Source organism: Somniosus microcephalus, unplaced genomic scaffold (genome assembly GCF_052327205.1).
Source record: "Somniosus microcephalus isolate GS21.2 unplaced genomic scaffold, FLI_Smic_1.0 unresolved_chr3, whole genome shotgun sequence".
NCBI lineage: Eukaryota > Metazoa > Chordata > Chondrichthyes > Squaliformes > Somniosidae > Somniosus > Somniosus microcephalus.
In genome coordinates, this window is record NW_028225181.1 from 50797740 (window position 1) to 50813050 (window position 15311).

Consider the following 15311-nt stretch of genomic DNA (forward strand, 5'->3'; position numbering starts at 1 on the left):
TCAGGGGATGTTAAACCGAGGCCCCGTCTCGCTGTTCAGGGGGATGTTAAACCGAGGCCCCGCCTCCCTGTTCAGGGGGATGTTAAACCGAGGCCCCGTCTCCCTGTTCAGGGGGATGTTAAACCGAGGCCCTGTCTCCCTGTTCAGGGGGATGTTAAACCGAGGCCCCGTCTCCCTGTTCAGGGGGATGTTAAACCGAGGCCCTGTCTCCCTGTTCAGGGGGGATGTTAAACCGAGGCCCCATCTCCCTGTTCAGGGGGGATGTTAAACCAAGGCCCCGTCTCCCTGGCGTGTTAAGGATCCCAGGGTTACACATTGGAGGAAGAGCAGGGTTGCTGTTTGTGGTATCTAGCTGTGTAAAGAAATGGCTGGTCCGATTCCGTACATTACGACAGGGAATACACTTCACAAGGCTTCGCGAGGCTTCACGTGCTTCCTGATCGTGATCCCTGCAGGGAAAGGGTTGGGAGTACTTTGGACTTTGAAGGGTTGGTTGACCTTGTCTCCCTTCCCAAAGCCCATTTCACAGGCCCAACCCAGTACAGGATGCAACACGGATACAAAAAAAAACAACCCTTGAGCCACCTGACCTGTTTGCTTGGAGCCAGAACCAATACACGCTTCTAATAACCGAGACGCGTGCCAACAACTCCCATTGATATAGGGCCCTTAACATCGAAACATAACATAGAAGATAGGAGCAGGAGTAGGCCATTCGGCCCCTCGAGCCTGCTCCGCCATTTAATGAGATCACGGCTGATCATCCAAATTCAGTACCCTGTCCCTGCCTTCACCCCATATCCCTTGATCCCTTCAGCCTTAAGAAATATATCCAACTCCTTCTTAAATATATTTATTGAATTGGCCTCAACTGCCTTGTGTGGTAGAGAATTCTGCAGGTTCACCACTCTCTGGGTGAAGAAATTCCTCCTCATCTCAGTCCTAAATGGCTTACCCCTTATCCTTAGACTGTGACCCTTGGTTCTGGACTCACCCGCCATTGGGAACATCCTTCCTGCATCTAATCTGTCTAGTCCTGTTAGAATTTTATAAGTTTCAATGAGATCCCCTCTCATTCTTCTAAACTCCAGCGAGTATAAGCCCAATCGACCCAATCTCTCCTCATACATCATTCCTGCCATCCCAGGTATCAGTCTGGTGAATCTTCGCTGCACTCCCTCTATGGCAAGAACATCCTTCCTCAGATAAGGCGACCAAAACTGCACACAATACTCAAGATGTGGTCTCACCAAGGCCCTGTACAACTGCAGCAAGACATCCTTGTTCCTGTACTCGAATCCTCTCGCTATGAAGGCCAACATACCATTTGCCTTCTTAACCGCCTACTGCACCTGCATGCTTACCTTCAGCGACTGGTGCACAAGGACACCCAGGTCTCGTTGCACTTCCCCTTCTCTCAATCTATTGCCGTTCAGATAATAATCTGCCTTCCTGTTTTTGCCACCAAAGTGGATAACCTCACATTTATCCACGTTATATTGCATCTGCCATGCATCTGCCCAATCACCCAACCTGTCCAAATCATACTGGAGTTTCTCGGCATCCTCCTCACACCACACACCCCCACCCAGCTTTGTGTCATCTGCAAACTTGGAGATACTACATCTAGTTCCCTCATCTAGATCATTAATATATATATTGTGAATAGCTGGGGTCCTAGCACCGATCCCTGCGGTACCCCACTAGTCATTGCCTGCCACTCGGAAAAAGACCCGTTTATTCCAACTCTTTGCTTCCTGTCTGCCAACCAGTTCTCTATCCAAGTCAGTACCTTGCCCCCAATCCCATGTGCTTTAACTTTGCACACTAATCGCTTATGCGGGACTTCATCGAAAGCCTTCTGAAATTGTTTTATATCTCTTCGAAGGTCAGCTATCTTTGACCGCATCTTCATGGATGTGGTCTTTCATGGTCTTCCTTATACTATTCAGTGAAATTGCCAGCCATGTCAGTTTAACTCTTTCTCCACTGCAGCGGATACAGAAAAACAACCCTTGAGCTGCCTGAGCTGTTTGCTTAGAGCAGGAACCAACACACGCTTCTAATAACCAAGACTCGTGCCAACAGCTCCCATTGATATAGGGCCCTTAACGTAGCAAAACATCCCAGGAGGCTTCACAGGAGCGTAAATCAGACACAGTTTGACACCGAGCCACATCAGGAGATATTCGGGACAGGCCTGGTCAACCAGGTTAGGTTTTGACATGAATCTTGCCATTCATGTGGAAATGACTTATGAAGTAATACAGGGCGGCCTGCTGGTGGCGCTGTCCAGGGAGAGTATAAATACTCGGGCACGGGCCCAGCTTGCTCAGGACATTCTTTAACAGGAACTAGTGAAGGACACAACTAGGTCTCCATGTTGTAAAACAGTTGATTAAAGCCTTGTTTAATACTCAGACCAAATGCCTAGTAGTTTTCTTACATCAGGTTTTAAGGAGCGTCTTAAAGGAGGAGAGAGTGTTGGAGAGATTCCAGAGCTTGGGGTCGAAGGCGCGGCCGCCAATGGCGGGGGGCGGTGGGGGGGGCGATGGAAATCGGGATGATGCGCAAGAGGCCAGAATCGGAGGAGCGCAGAGATCTCGGAGGGTCGTCGGGGCTGGAGAAAGTTACAGAGACAGAGGAGGGGTTGGGGTCAGGGGTGGTGTGAGGCCACGGAGGGGATTTGAAGAGGAGGATGGAGAATTTCAAAAATCGAGGCGCTGCCGGACCGGGGGCCCATGTAGGTCAAGCAAGCGTGGGGGGGTGGGGAGGCGGCGATGGGTGAACGGGACTTGGTGCGGGTTAGGACACGGTGGGGCAGCGGAGCTTTGGATGAGCTGAGGGTGAAAGGTGGGAGGCCTGCCAGGGGTGCGTTGGGATAGTGGAGGCTGGAGGTTTCAGCAGCGGATGGGCCGAGGCCAGGCGCGGAGACGGACGATGTGACGGAGGTCTCCTGAAGTCGCTGAAGGTAAGCATGCAGGTGCAGCAGGCGGTTAAGAAGGCAAATGGTATGTTGGCCTTCATAGCGAGAGGATTCGAGTACAGGAACAAGGATGTCTTGCAGTTGTACAGGGCCTTGGTGAGACCACACCTTGAGTATTGTGTGCAGTTTTGGTCGCCTTATCTGACGAAGGATGTTCTTGCCATGGAGGGAGTGCAGCGAAGATTCACCAGACTGATACCTGGGATGGCAGGAATGACGTATGAGGAGAGATTGGGTCGATTGGGCTTATACTCGCTGGAGTTTAGAGGAATGAGAGGGGATCTCATTGAAACTTATAAAATTCTAACAGGACTAGACAGACTAGATGCAGGAAGGATGTTCCCGATGGCGGGGGAGTCCAGAACCAGGGGTCACAGTCTAAGGATAAGGGGTAAGCCATTTAGGACAGAGATGAGGAGGAATTTCTTCACCCAGAGAGTGGTGAACCTGTGGAATTCTCTACCACACAAGGCAGTGGAGGCCAATTCATTAAATATATTGGCCCAGTAATTCGGGTCCCAACGCCTGAGTACGGACGGGGTACTCACGCATGGGCCCGATGGAAGTGCCGGTTTTCAGCATGCACGGCGCATGCGCGGAAAACCGGCATTTCCTTTCCTCTGAACCAAGGGGTTCAGAGGTCGAACGCGTGCGCGCAGGAGTCTGCGCGTGCGCGCTGAAATTCCTTCTTTTTTTAAGCTTTGCCCGTGCGTGGAGGCCTCCGGCTTTTACGCGTGGAAAAAGCAGACGTGAGGACTTAGTTTTAAAAGGTAAGTGGTCTATTAATTAAAGTTAGAATTTTTTTTCCACAGGTTTATTATTTTTAAAGAATTTCCAGTAAGGTAAGTATTTTTAGACCCGATTTTTAAAAAAATTATTTTTTTCAAAAATTTGAATAATTGTTTAAATTAGTTTTTTAGAGTTATTAATAGTTCATTTAATTAGTGGGATGTTTTTTTAACTTTTATTTGATGTTTAAGTACTGTTTTGGGCGCCCGGAGTTTTCATGAGTTTGATAGCTCTTACTATCAAACTCATGAATGAACTTTTGCAACCTCCCATTGGTTGCCCAGTGCTCACATGATCCCAGCCGATGCATCGCACTAACTACGCCGCTGGATCACGGAAGCACAGCGCGCCGGGAGCTGAACCGGGCCACTGACAGGAAATCCACGCAGGGCCAGGCTTCAACTGCCGGCGCGCCGGGTAAATGTAGGTCGGGGGCTTGCACCCGCGGGAAGCCCCCGACACCAATTTCTGGGCCAATCAAGAAGGAGTTGGATATATTTCTTAAGGCTAAAGGGATCAAGGGATATGGGGAGAAGGCAGGGACAGGGTAATGAATTTGGATGATCAGCCATGATCTCATTGAATGGCGGAGCAGGCTCGAGGGGCCGAATGGCCGACTCCTGCTCCTATCTTCTATGTTTCTATGTAGGTGGGAGAAGATCAGCATTCCTCCCTCATCCAACAACACCCTGATGATTTGGCCACCTGTGGGAGCTTGCTGTGCGCAAATTGGCTACGAAGCCCTTTGGGACGTCCCGAGGTCATGAACGGCGCTATAGAGATGCAATATCTTTCAACCTCGGTCCCTGTAATGGCACCGAGTGAGTGGGCAAGAAGGTGTCGGATGAGAGTTATCATGTGGCGAAAATTCGGAATTGTCCACTTCGGTAGGAAGGACGAGAAAGCACATTGGGCTCGGACTTCGGTTGCCTTTGCGCCTCTCGTTAGCGCGCGGACTGGGCACAAGCGGCGTTGCGGCCCGGGAGATTTTAGCGGCAGCGGTAACCGGCAGCGCCCTCGCTCCGCTCCGACATCATTGCCGCGTTCCGTTTTCGCCCCGCCTGCTAAACGGGGCCCGCGGCCCCCCCCCCCCTGAAAGTGCACCAGGCGAAAGACGGAGCGGCAGGAGGCTCGCTTGGGGGCGCCAACCAAAGGGGAGGTGGCGGGGGAAATAAATCGGCCCACTTGACATAAGAAAACTACTAGGCACTTGGTCTAAGCGTTAAACAAAACTTTAATCAACTGTTTTACAACATGGAAGTCTAGTTGTGTCCTTTACTAGTTCCTGTTAAAGAATGTCCCGCGCAAGCTGGGCCCGTGCCCGAGTATTTATACTCTCCCTGGACATCGCCACCCATAGTCCGCTCAGTATTATTTCATAAGTCTTTCTTTCATGAATGACTGATTCATGTCACCACTTGGCTTTTGAACGCGGGTGTCCGTGCCGCGATCTGGCAGCCCGATGGTCCAGGTCGGGGCCCCGCAGAGTTGCGGGCTTTGGGCCCTCCCCTTTAATAAGTAATGAGAGCAGGAGTAGGCCATATGGTCTCTCGAGCCTGCAGAATAAGGGGTCGGTCATTTAGGACTGAGATGAGAAGAAATTTCTTCACTCAGAGGGAGGTGAATCTTTGGAATACTCTACCCCAGAGGGCTGTGGAGGCTCAGTCGTTGAGTATATTACTACTCCTGCTCCGATTTCTTCACATCTTATATTCTTTGGATGATATACTTTGGACCTTGAAGGATTGATTGGCACCGATAACCTTCTCAAACCACGCTTCCCAAAACCCAACCCAGTACCGGATGCAATGCGGATGCATTAACCAACCCCTTGAGTCACGTGATCTACTTTTTTTTTCAACTCAGAACAAAGACTTCATTCTGTGCCTTGAAACAACTGTTGGAACAAACACCTGGTGTGATTTAGCAATCACTCTCAGTCAGAACAGCGTGGGTTTGATAACTGTAGTGTCCGCGCCTTAATAATACACGGACTGCAGGAGAACGATAATAATAGATGTTTACTGCACAGAGAGTATGCTGAACTGAAAGTACAGAAGCCTGCTACTGCTTTATATACAGGTGTGGTCACTGCCGGTACTACAGCATAAAAACAGTTCTCTCTTAAAGGTACATACACAACAATAACCCACTCCAGAGATTTGAGCCCCATAATCCACTTTGGTAGGAAGAATAAAAAAACAAAGAGAGAGAGTCTACATAACACAAAAAAGAAACATAGAAACATAGAAGATAGGAGCAGGAGTAGGCCATTCGGCCCCTCGAGCCTGCTCCGCCATTCAATGAGATCATGGCTGATCATCCAAATTCAGTACCCTGTCCCTGCTTTCTCCCCATATCCCTTGATCCCTTTAGCCTTAAGAAATATATCTAATTCCTTTTTGAATATATTTAATGAATTGGCCTCTACTGCCTTCTGTGGTAGAGAATTTCACAGGTTCACCACTCTCTGGGTGAAGAAATTCCTCCTCATCTCTGTCCTAAATGGCTTACCCCTTATCCTTAAGCTGTGACCCCTGGTTCTGGACTCCCCCGCCATCGGGAACAGCCTTCCTGCATCTAGTCTGTCTAGTCCTGTTAGAATTTTATAAGTTTCAATGAGATGCCCTCTCATTCTTCTAAACTCCAGCGAGTATAAGCCCAATCGACCCAATCTCTCCTCATACGTCATTCCTGCCATCCCAGGTATCAGTCTGGTGAATCTTCGCTGCACTCCCTCCATGGCAAGAACATCCTTCCTCAGATAAGGCGACCAAAACTGCACACACTACTCAAGGTGTGGTCTCACCAAGGCCCTGTACAACTGCAGCAAGACATCCTTGTTCCTGTACTCGAATCCTCTCACTACGAAGGCCAACATACCATTTGCCTTCTTAACCGCCTGCTGCACCTACATGCTTACCTTCAGCGACTGGTGCACAAGGACACCCAGGTCTCATTGCACTTCCCCTTCTCCCAATCTATTGCCGTTCGGATAATAATCTGCCTTCCAGTTTTTGCCACCAAAGTGGATAACCTCGCATTTATCCACATTATACTGCATCTGCCCAATCACCCAACCTGAAAATACTGCAGATCTTGGAAATCTGAAATAAAAACAGAAAATGCTGGAGACACTCAGCAGGTCAGGCAGCATCCGTGGAGAGAGAGAAAGAGAGTTAACGTTTCAGGTCGGAGGCCTTTCGTCAGAACTGGAAAAAAGCAGGAGATGAAACAGATTTGAGAGCAAGTTTAGGGGCTGGGAAAGGGGGGAGGGGATAAAAGAACAAAAGGAAAGGTCTGTGATAGGATAGAAGGCAGGAGAAGTGAAGAGACATTAAGAGATATTCAAGGTGAGAGGAGATGGTAATGGGACAGGTTAAGAAACACAGGATGGCTCGAGATGAAGTGTGAATTGCGCTGGCGGAATGAAGGACAGCTGCCATGTGGGGGAGAAGAACAAGGCACAAACAAAAAGTGTGGATAAAAATATATATATATGATGGGGGCTGAGGTTATGATCTGAAATTGTTGAACTCTATGTTGAGTCCTGAAGGCTGTAAAGTGCCTAAACGGAAGATGAGGTGCTGTTCCTCGAGCTTACACTCAGCTTCCGTGGAACAATGGAAGAGGCCGAGGGTGGTGAGGTCCGAGTGGGAGTGGAGCGGTGAATTGAAGAGAGACTACAAAATGCTGAGGTACAGAGGGATCTGGGGGTCCTCATACATGAATCACAAAAAGTTAGCCTGCAGGTACAGCACGTAATCAAAAAGGCAAATGGAGTGTTGGCCTTTATTGCAAAGGGATTGGAGTATAAAACCAGGGAAGTCCTGCTACAACTGTACAGGGTGTTGGTGAGACCACACCTGGAGTACTGCGTACAGTTTTGGTCTCCTTATTTAAGGAGGGATATACTTGCATTGGAGGCAGTTCAGAGAAGGTTCACTAGGTTGATTCCGGGGATGAAGGGGTTGTCTTATGAGGAAAGGTTGAGCAGGTTGGGCCTATACTCATTGGAGTTTAGAAGAATGAGAGGGGATCTTATTGAAACATAAGACTCGGATGGGGCTCGACAGGATAGATGCAGAGAGGATGGGCTGGATTTTCATTCAGCAGTCGGGAAGGAGGCGGGACTACAACTTTCGGGTTTTAGTCCCGCCTCCATCAAGATGCAGCCAATCCACGCGATTTTCCCTTGATCGACCTTGTTGAGCCTGCCCAGCGGGCTCAGCAGGACAATTAAGGGCCACCCGGCAACAGGTGATGTCACAGACTGAAATTTCATCTGTCAAGATGTTTTGACAGATGAAATATCAGCGTTTCACAGCTGTTTGAAGCTGTCAAACACTGACAGTCTTACTTCTAACCTGAGTCCTTCTACACAGACTCAGTTAGAAATCTCGCCGGCACTGAAAGCTGCAGGCTGTCACTTTTGACAGCTGGCGGCCATTCAGCTTTCAGTGCCGGCTGAATGATGGACTCCCGACGCCAAGAGGAAGGAAGGCTGTAAAGGTAAGTACGGGTAATTTAAACTTCTTTACACACTTTAGACACACCAAACACACTTACCTTTGCACTCATGCACCCATCACTCACCTGAGCACTGACATCTCGACCCCTCCAAGTCCTTCAACCCGACGGCCCGCCTGCTCTAACCTGGCGTGGTTTGGAGTCGTCGGGAATCCCTCACGACACCCCTCAAAATAGGGATTAGGCTAAAAACTGCCTGTTAACTACCTGTTAACAGGCAGTTAATTGGCACTAATCCCTTCCCGCCTCGGGTCGGTGGGTCGCAGTGCGGGGCGGGTACCCGCCTCCCTTGAAACTTACGTGGAGGCGGGTTTTGGGCGGGAGGGTGTCAGGACCCCCGAATTCGGGATTTTTGCCCCCCCGCACGCCCAAAAGCCCGCCTCACGGCACACTGAAAATCGACCCCGATGTTTCCCCTCGTGGGGGAATCTAGAACCAGGGGGCATAGTTTCAGAATAAGGGGGCACCCGTTTAAATCGGAAATGAGGAGGAATTTCTTCTCTCGGAGGGTCTTGAATCTGTGGAATTCTCTTCCCCAGAGAGCTGTGGAGGCTGGGTCATTGAATATATTTAAGGTGGAGGTGGACAGATTTTTGAACGGTAAGGGAGTCGAGGGTTATGGGGAGCGGGCAGGGAAGCGGAGTTGAGGCCCAGATCAGATCAGCCATGGTCTTACTGAATGGCGGAGCAGGCTCGAGGGGCCGAATGGCCGACTCCAACTCCTGTTTCTTATGTAACCCAGGCCAACACTTTCACTGACCCCCACCCAGAACACACACGCACCCTCCCCACCACCCCATCAGAGAGAGGAGCCCTTCACAGATTCATGGAATGATACAGAACAGAAGGAGGCCATTCGGCCCATCGTGCCTGTGCCGGCTCTTTGGTAGAGCTCTCCGGTTAGACCCTCTCCCCCCTGCTCTTGCTCCACCGCCCCGCAAATTTGACCCCTTCAAGTATTTATCCAATTTCCCTTTTGAAAGTTACCATCGAATCTGCTTCCACCGCCCTTTCAGGCAGCGCGTTCCAGATCACAACAACTCGCTGCATGAACATTCGCGCCACACAAGTGCCAGGCAATGACTATCTCCAACAAGCGAGAGTCTAACCACCTCCCCTTGACATTCAATGGCATTACCATCGCCGAATCCCCCACCATCAACATCCTGGGGGTCACCATTGACCAGAAACTTAACTGGACCAGCCACATAAATACTGTGGCTACAAGAGCAGGTCAGAGGCTGGGTATTCTGTGGTGAGTGTCTCACCTCCTGACTCCCCAAAGCCTTTCCACACCTACAAGGCACAAGTCAGGAGTGTGATGGAATACTCTCCACTTGCCTGGATGAGTGCAGCTCCAACAACACTCAAGAAGCTCGGCACCATCCAGGACAAAACAGCCCGCTCGATTGGCACCCCATCCACCACCTTAAACATTCACTCCCTCCACCACCGGCGCACCGTGACTGCAGTGTGTACCATCTACAAGATGCACTGCAGCAACTCACCAAGGCTTCTTCGGCAGCACCTCCCAAACCCGCGACCTCTTCCACCTAGAAGGACAAGGGCAGCAGGCGCATGGGAACACCACCACCTCCAAGTTCCCCTCCAAGTCACACACCATCCTGACTTGGAAATATATCGGCCGATCCTTCATCGTCGCTGGGTCAAAATCCTGGAACTCCCTCCCTCACAGCACTATGGGAGTACCTTCACCACACGGACTGCAGCGGTTCAAGAAGGCGGCTCACCACCACCTTCTCAAGGGGCAATTAGGGATGGGCAATAAATGCTGGCCTTGCCCAGCGACGCCCACATCCCAGGAACGAATAAAGAAAAAAGATTTCCTCATCTCCCCTCTGGTTCTTTTGCCAATCACCTTAAATCTGTGTCCTCTGGTCACCGACCCTTCTGCCAATGGGAACAGTTTCTCCTTATTTACTCCGTCAAACTCCTTCATGATTTTGAACACCTCGATTAACAAAGCAGTTAAAAAAGCATGTGAGGTCCTGGGCTTTATAAATAGAGTAACCGAGTACAAAAGACAGGGCGTTATGCTAAACCTGTATAAAACACTGGTTCGGTCCCAGCTGGAGTATTGTGTCCAATTCTGGGCACCGCACTTTAGGAAGGAAGTGAAGGCCTCAGAGAGGATACAGAGGAGATTTACCAGAATGGTACCAGGGATGAGGGACTTCAGTTATGTGGAGAGACTGGAGAAGCTGGGATTGTTCTCCTTAGAGCAGAGAAGGTTAAGGGGGAGATTGACCAGAATGGTACCAGGGGTGAGGGACTTCAGTTATGTGGAGAGACTGGAGAAGCTGGGATTGTTCTCCTTAGAGCAGAGAAGGTTAAGGGGAGATTGACCAGAATGGTACCAGGGATGAGGGACTTCAGCTCTGTGGAGAGACTGGAGAAGCTGGGGTTGTTCTCCTTAGAGCAGAGAAGGTTAAGGGGAGATTGACCAGAATGGTACCAGGGATGAGGGTTTTCAGTTATGTGGAGAGACTGGAGAAGCTGGGATTGTTCTCCTTAGAGCAGAGAAGGTTAAGGGGAGATTGACCAGAATGGTACCAGGGATGAGGGACTTCAGTCATGTGGAGAGACTGGAGAAGCTGGGGTTGTTCTCCTTAGAGCAGAGAAGGTTAAGGGGAGATTGACCAGAATGGTACCAGGGATGAGGGACTTCAGTTACGTGGAGAGACTGGAGAAGCTGGGATTGTTCTCCTTAGAGCAGAGAAGGTTAAGGGGAGATTGACCAGAATGGTACCAGGGATGAGGGTTTTCAGTTATGTGGAGAGACTGGAGAAGCTGGGATTGTTCTCCTTAGAGCAGAGAAGGTTAAGAGGGAGATTGACCAGAATGGTACCAGGGATGAGGGTTTTCAGTTATGTGGAGAGACTGGAGAAGCTGGGGTTGTTCTCCTTAGAGCAGAGAAGGTTAAGGGGGAGATTGACCAGAATGGTACCAGGGATGAGTGACTTCAGTTATGTGGAGAGACTGGAGAAGCTGGGGTGGTTCTCCTTAGAGCAGAGAAGGTTAAGAGGGAGATTGACCAGAATGGGACCAGGGATGAGGGACTTCAGTTATGTGGAGAGACTGGAGAAGCTGGGGTTGTTCTCCTTAGTGCAGAGAAGGTTAAGGGGGAGATTGACCAGAATAGTACCAGGGATGAGGGACCTCAGTTACGTGGAGAGACTGGAGAAGCTGGGGTTGTTCTCCTTAGTGCAGAGAAGGTTAAGGGGGAGATTGACCAGAATAGTACCAGGGATGAGGGACCTCAGTTACGTGGAGAGACTGGAGAAGCTGGGGTTGTTCTCCTTAGAGCAGAGAAGGTTAAGGGGGAGATTGACCAGAATGGTACCAGGGATGAGGGACTTCAGTTATGTGGAGAGACTGGAGAAGCTGGGATTGTTCTCCGTAAAAGACCAGAGAAGACTAAGAGGAGATTCGATAGAGGTGTTTAAAATCATTAACGGTTCAGGTACAGTAAGTAAAGAGAAACTTTCCAATGGCTGAAGGGTCGATAACCAGAGTTGTGGCAATTGGCAAAAAATCCAGAGGGGACACGAGGAGAACCTTTTTTACGCAGCGAGTGGTTAGGATTTGGAATGCACTGCCTGATAGGGCGGTGGATACAGATTCAATAGGGGCCTTCAAAAGGGAATTGGATAGATAGTCGAAGGAGATAAAATTGCAGGGATACGGGGAAAGAGCGGGGGGGTAGTGGGACTAACTGGATTAATCTCCGAGAGAGCCAGCACAGACTCGATGGGCCGAATGGCCTCCTTCTGTGCTATGTCCTTGATGAGTACCTCTTCATTCTTCTCATTGAAACTTATAAAATTCTATCAGGACTAGACAGACTAGATGCAGGAAGGATGTTCCCGATGGCGGGGGAGTCCAGAACCAGGGGTCACAGTCTAAGGATAAGGGGTAAGCCATTTAGGACAGAGATGAGGAGGAATTTCTTCACCCAGAGAGTGGGGAACCTGTGGAATTCTCTACCACACAAGGCAGTTGAGGCCAATTCATTAAATATATTCAAGAAGGAGTTGGATATATTTCTTAAGGCTAAAGGTATCAAGGGATATGGGGAGAAGGCAGGGACCGGGTACTGAATTTGGATGATCAGCCATGATCTCATTGAATGGCGGAGCAGGCTCGAGGGGCCGAATGGCCTACTCCTGCTCCTATCTTCTATGTTTCTATGTTTCTTGGCCCGCAGTGGGGTAGGACCTTGGGTGCTTGGGCCGTAGATGGCCTTGACTGCGCTAAAGAATCCACGCACGTCGTGGTTGTTGGCTAGCTGCTGGATCTCCTGCGCTTTCTCCACCCACCATCTGTTCTTTAGGTCGCGAGTTTTTTGTCGGACCTCGGTCTTCAGGCGTCTGTAGAGCTGCTTTCATACGAGACTCGTATGAATACAGCCTTTATTAAATACCCCGCAATATCTCCCACATACCAAGTCCTGTTAAAACTTCCATTAAATCACAACCAAGGTGACTTTCATAGAGCTGCTCGATACGAGACTCCCGAAACAAGCGCTGTACTCGGAGCTCCGGCACGGCAAGAGAGCCCCAGGTGGGCAGAGGAAACGCTTCAAGGACACCCTCAAAGCCTCCTTGGAAAAAATGTAACATCCCGACCGACACCTGGGAATCCCTGGCCCAAGACCGCACAAAGTGAAGGAGAAGCATCCGGGAAGGCGCCGAACACCTCGAGTCTCTTCGCCGGGAGCAAGCGGAAGCCAAGCGCAAACAGCGCAAGGAATGCATGTCAACCCAAGCACCCCCACCCACCCGCCCCTTCAACCACCGTCTGCCCCACCTGTGACAGAGACTGTAGGTCCCGCATTGGACTCATCAGTCACCTGAGAACTCAGTTTGAATGTGGAAGCAAGTCATCCTCGGTTCCGAGGGACTGCCTAAGAGAGAGAGAGAGACTCGTATATGATTCTATGTTAGACTTCTCTGAATCTTCTCTGCTCTAAGGCGAACAACCCCAGCTTCTCCAGTCTCTCCAAATAACTGAAGTCCCTCATCCCTGGTACCATTCTGGTCAATCTCCCCCTTAACCCTTCTCTGCTCTAAGGAGAACAACCCCAGCTTCTCCAGTATCTCCGCGTAACTAAAGTCCCTCATCCCTGGTACCATTCTGGTCAATCTCACCCTTAACCTTCTCTGCTCTAAGGAGAACAGCCCCAGCTTCTCCAGTCTCTCCATGTAACTGAAGTCCCTCATCCCTGGTACTATTCTGGTCAATCTCCCCTTAGCCTCTGCTCTAAGGAGAACAACCCCAGCTTCTCCAGTCTCTCCACGTAACTGAAGTCCCTCATCCCTGGTACTATTCTGGTCAATCTCCCCTTAGCCTCTGCTCTAAGGAGAACAACCCCAGCTTCTCCAGTCTCACCACATAACTGAAGTCCCTCATCCCTGGTACCCATTCTGGTCAATCTCCCTCTTAACCTTCTCTGCTCTAAGGAGAACAACCCCAGCTTCTCCAGTCTCTCCATGTAACTGAAGTCCCTCATCCCCTGGTACCCATTCTGGTCAAACTCCTCTGCACCCTCTCCAAGGCCTTGGACAGCCTTCCTAAAGTGCGGTGCTCAAGAATTGGACACAATATTCCAGCTGGGGCCGGAGTTTATTAAACGGACGCATCACGCAAGAAATATGAACAGCCTTTATTAAATACCATGCAATATCTCCCGCATACTGAGTCCTGTTAAAACTTCCATTAAATCACAACCAAGGTGACATTGTGTACATCATAAATTAAATTCTTAACTGCAGCGTGCAGACATCTTTGAATGAGGGACGTCACTGAGGAGAGTGTGGCGAGTCCTGTTATTCTGTTCAAGCTGTTACGATCTGCAATGCGCTACCTGAGAGGGCGGTGGAAGCAGATTCAATAGTAACTTTCAAGCGGGGAATTGGATAATTCCTTGTAACGGAAAAAAATTCCCAAGGACTATGGGAAGGGAAGGGGACTAATTGGATCATTCAAAAGAACCGGCACAGGCACGATGGGCCGGAAGGCCCTCCTCCTGTGCTGTGAGCTTCTCTGATTCTGCATCGCGCGGATGTTTGTAGTTGAATTGAGTGGAGCGGCACTCTTCCTGCTAGTGCCGATTGTTGGCCCATCTCCAGTGAGCTTGCCTTAGCGGAGGGAAAAGCAGAGAAGGGGGAGTGGGACTAATTTGGACAGCTCTGTCAAGGAGCCGGGACAGGCACGATGGGCCGAATGGTGAACTTCTGTGCGATAAGGTTCTATGATGACTCAGAAAATGAGTGCAGTACTCCCAACTTTCCTCCTTTTTTAACCCCCCTAATTCTTTTGCTCTTAACCTCTCCAAGAAGATGGTCTTGCTGGGCGGTAGGGGGGGGATAGGGGAGGGTCACGTCGTGCATAGGTTACCCGCTGATCGTCCGGGACAGGCTATGATGGAGAAGCTGCTCCTTTCCTGCCCGGAGGTGTCCTGACCAGTGACGACGGCACTTCACAATCTACGACTTGCACAGAGATAGCGGGTGGAAAATCCGACGGCACAAAGACACAATCATCTCCGAAACACATCCTTCATCCTCACACTCGAGCGTTACTGGATCGATTGCAGCGTGTTGTCTTCGTATCTTCACAGCCTGACAGCCTGGCGCTATTGTCTCTCCCTCCCTCTCTTTCTCCCTCTCTCTCGGTCACTCTCTCCCTCCTTCTCTTTCTCTGTCTCTTTCTGTCTCTCTCTCTGTCTCCCTCTCTCTCTGTCTCTCGCTCTCTCCCTCCCCCTCTCTCTCTCTCTCTCTCTGACTCTCCCTCTCTCCCTCCCTCTCTCTCCCTCTCTCCCTCCCCCTCTCTCTCTCTTCTCTCACTCCCTCTCTCCCTCTCTCTCTCTTGGTCACTCTCTCCTTCCTTCTCTCTCAATTCAATTCAAATGCTTTATTGGCATGAAAGTTTACAGGGAACCATGTTGCCAAAGCTTACATAACAAAAAGTACAGGTTTCCAAC

General features: G+C 50.1%; 2 protein-coding genes across 2 annotated transcripts in view; one reads left to right on the forward strand and one right to left on the reverse strand.

The window, feature by feature from the left end:
• Positions 1-5758, forward strand: part of LOC147091431 (vigilin-like) — a 104917-nt gene extending 99159 nt beyond the window's left edge. Inside the window, exon 19 of the mRNA XM_085976597.1 lies at positions 5642-5758. Coding sequence (XP_085832723.1) covers positions 5642-5758 — 117 coding nt within the window. The remainder of the gene's footprint in view (positions 1-5641) is intronic.
• Positions 5759-13976: 8218 nt separating this feature from the next.
• The window catches only part of LOC147091432 (tyrosine-protein kinase STYK1-like), a 94863-nt gene continuing 93528 nt past the window's right edge, over positions 13977-15311 (reverse strand). The window contains exon 11 of the mRNA XM_085976784.1: positions 13977-15311. This exon is cut by the window's right edge and continues 1692 nt beyond it. The gene's annotated coding sequence lies outside the window, so the exon portion shown is untranslated.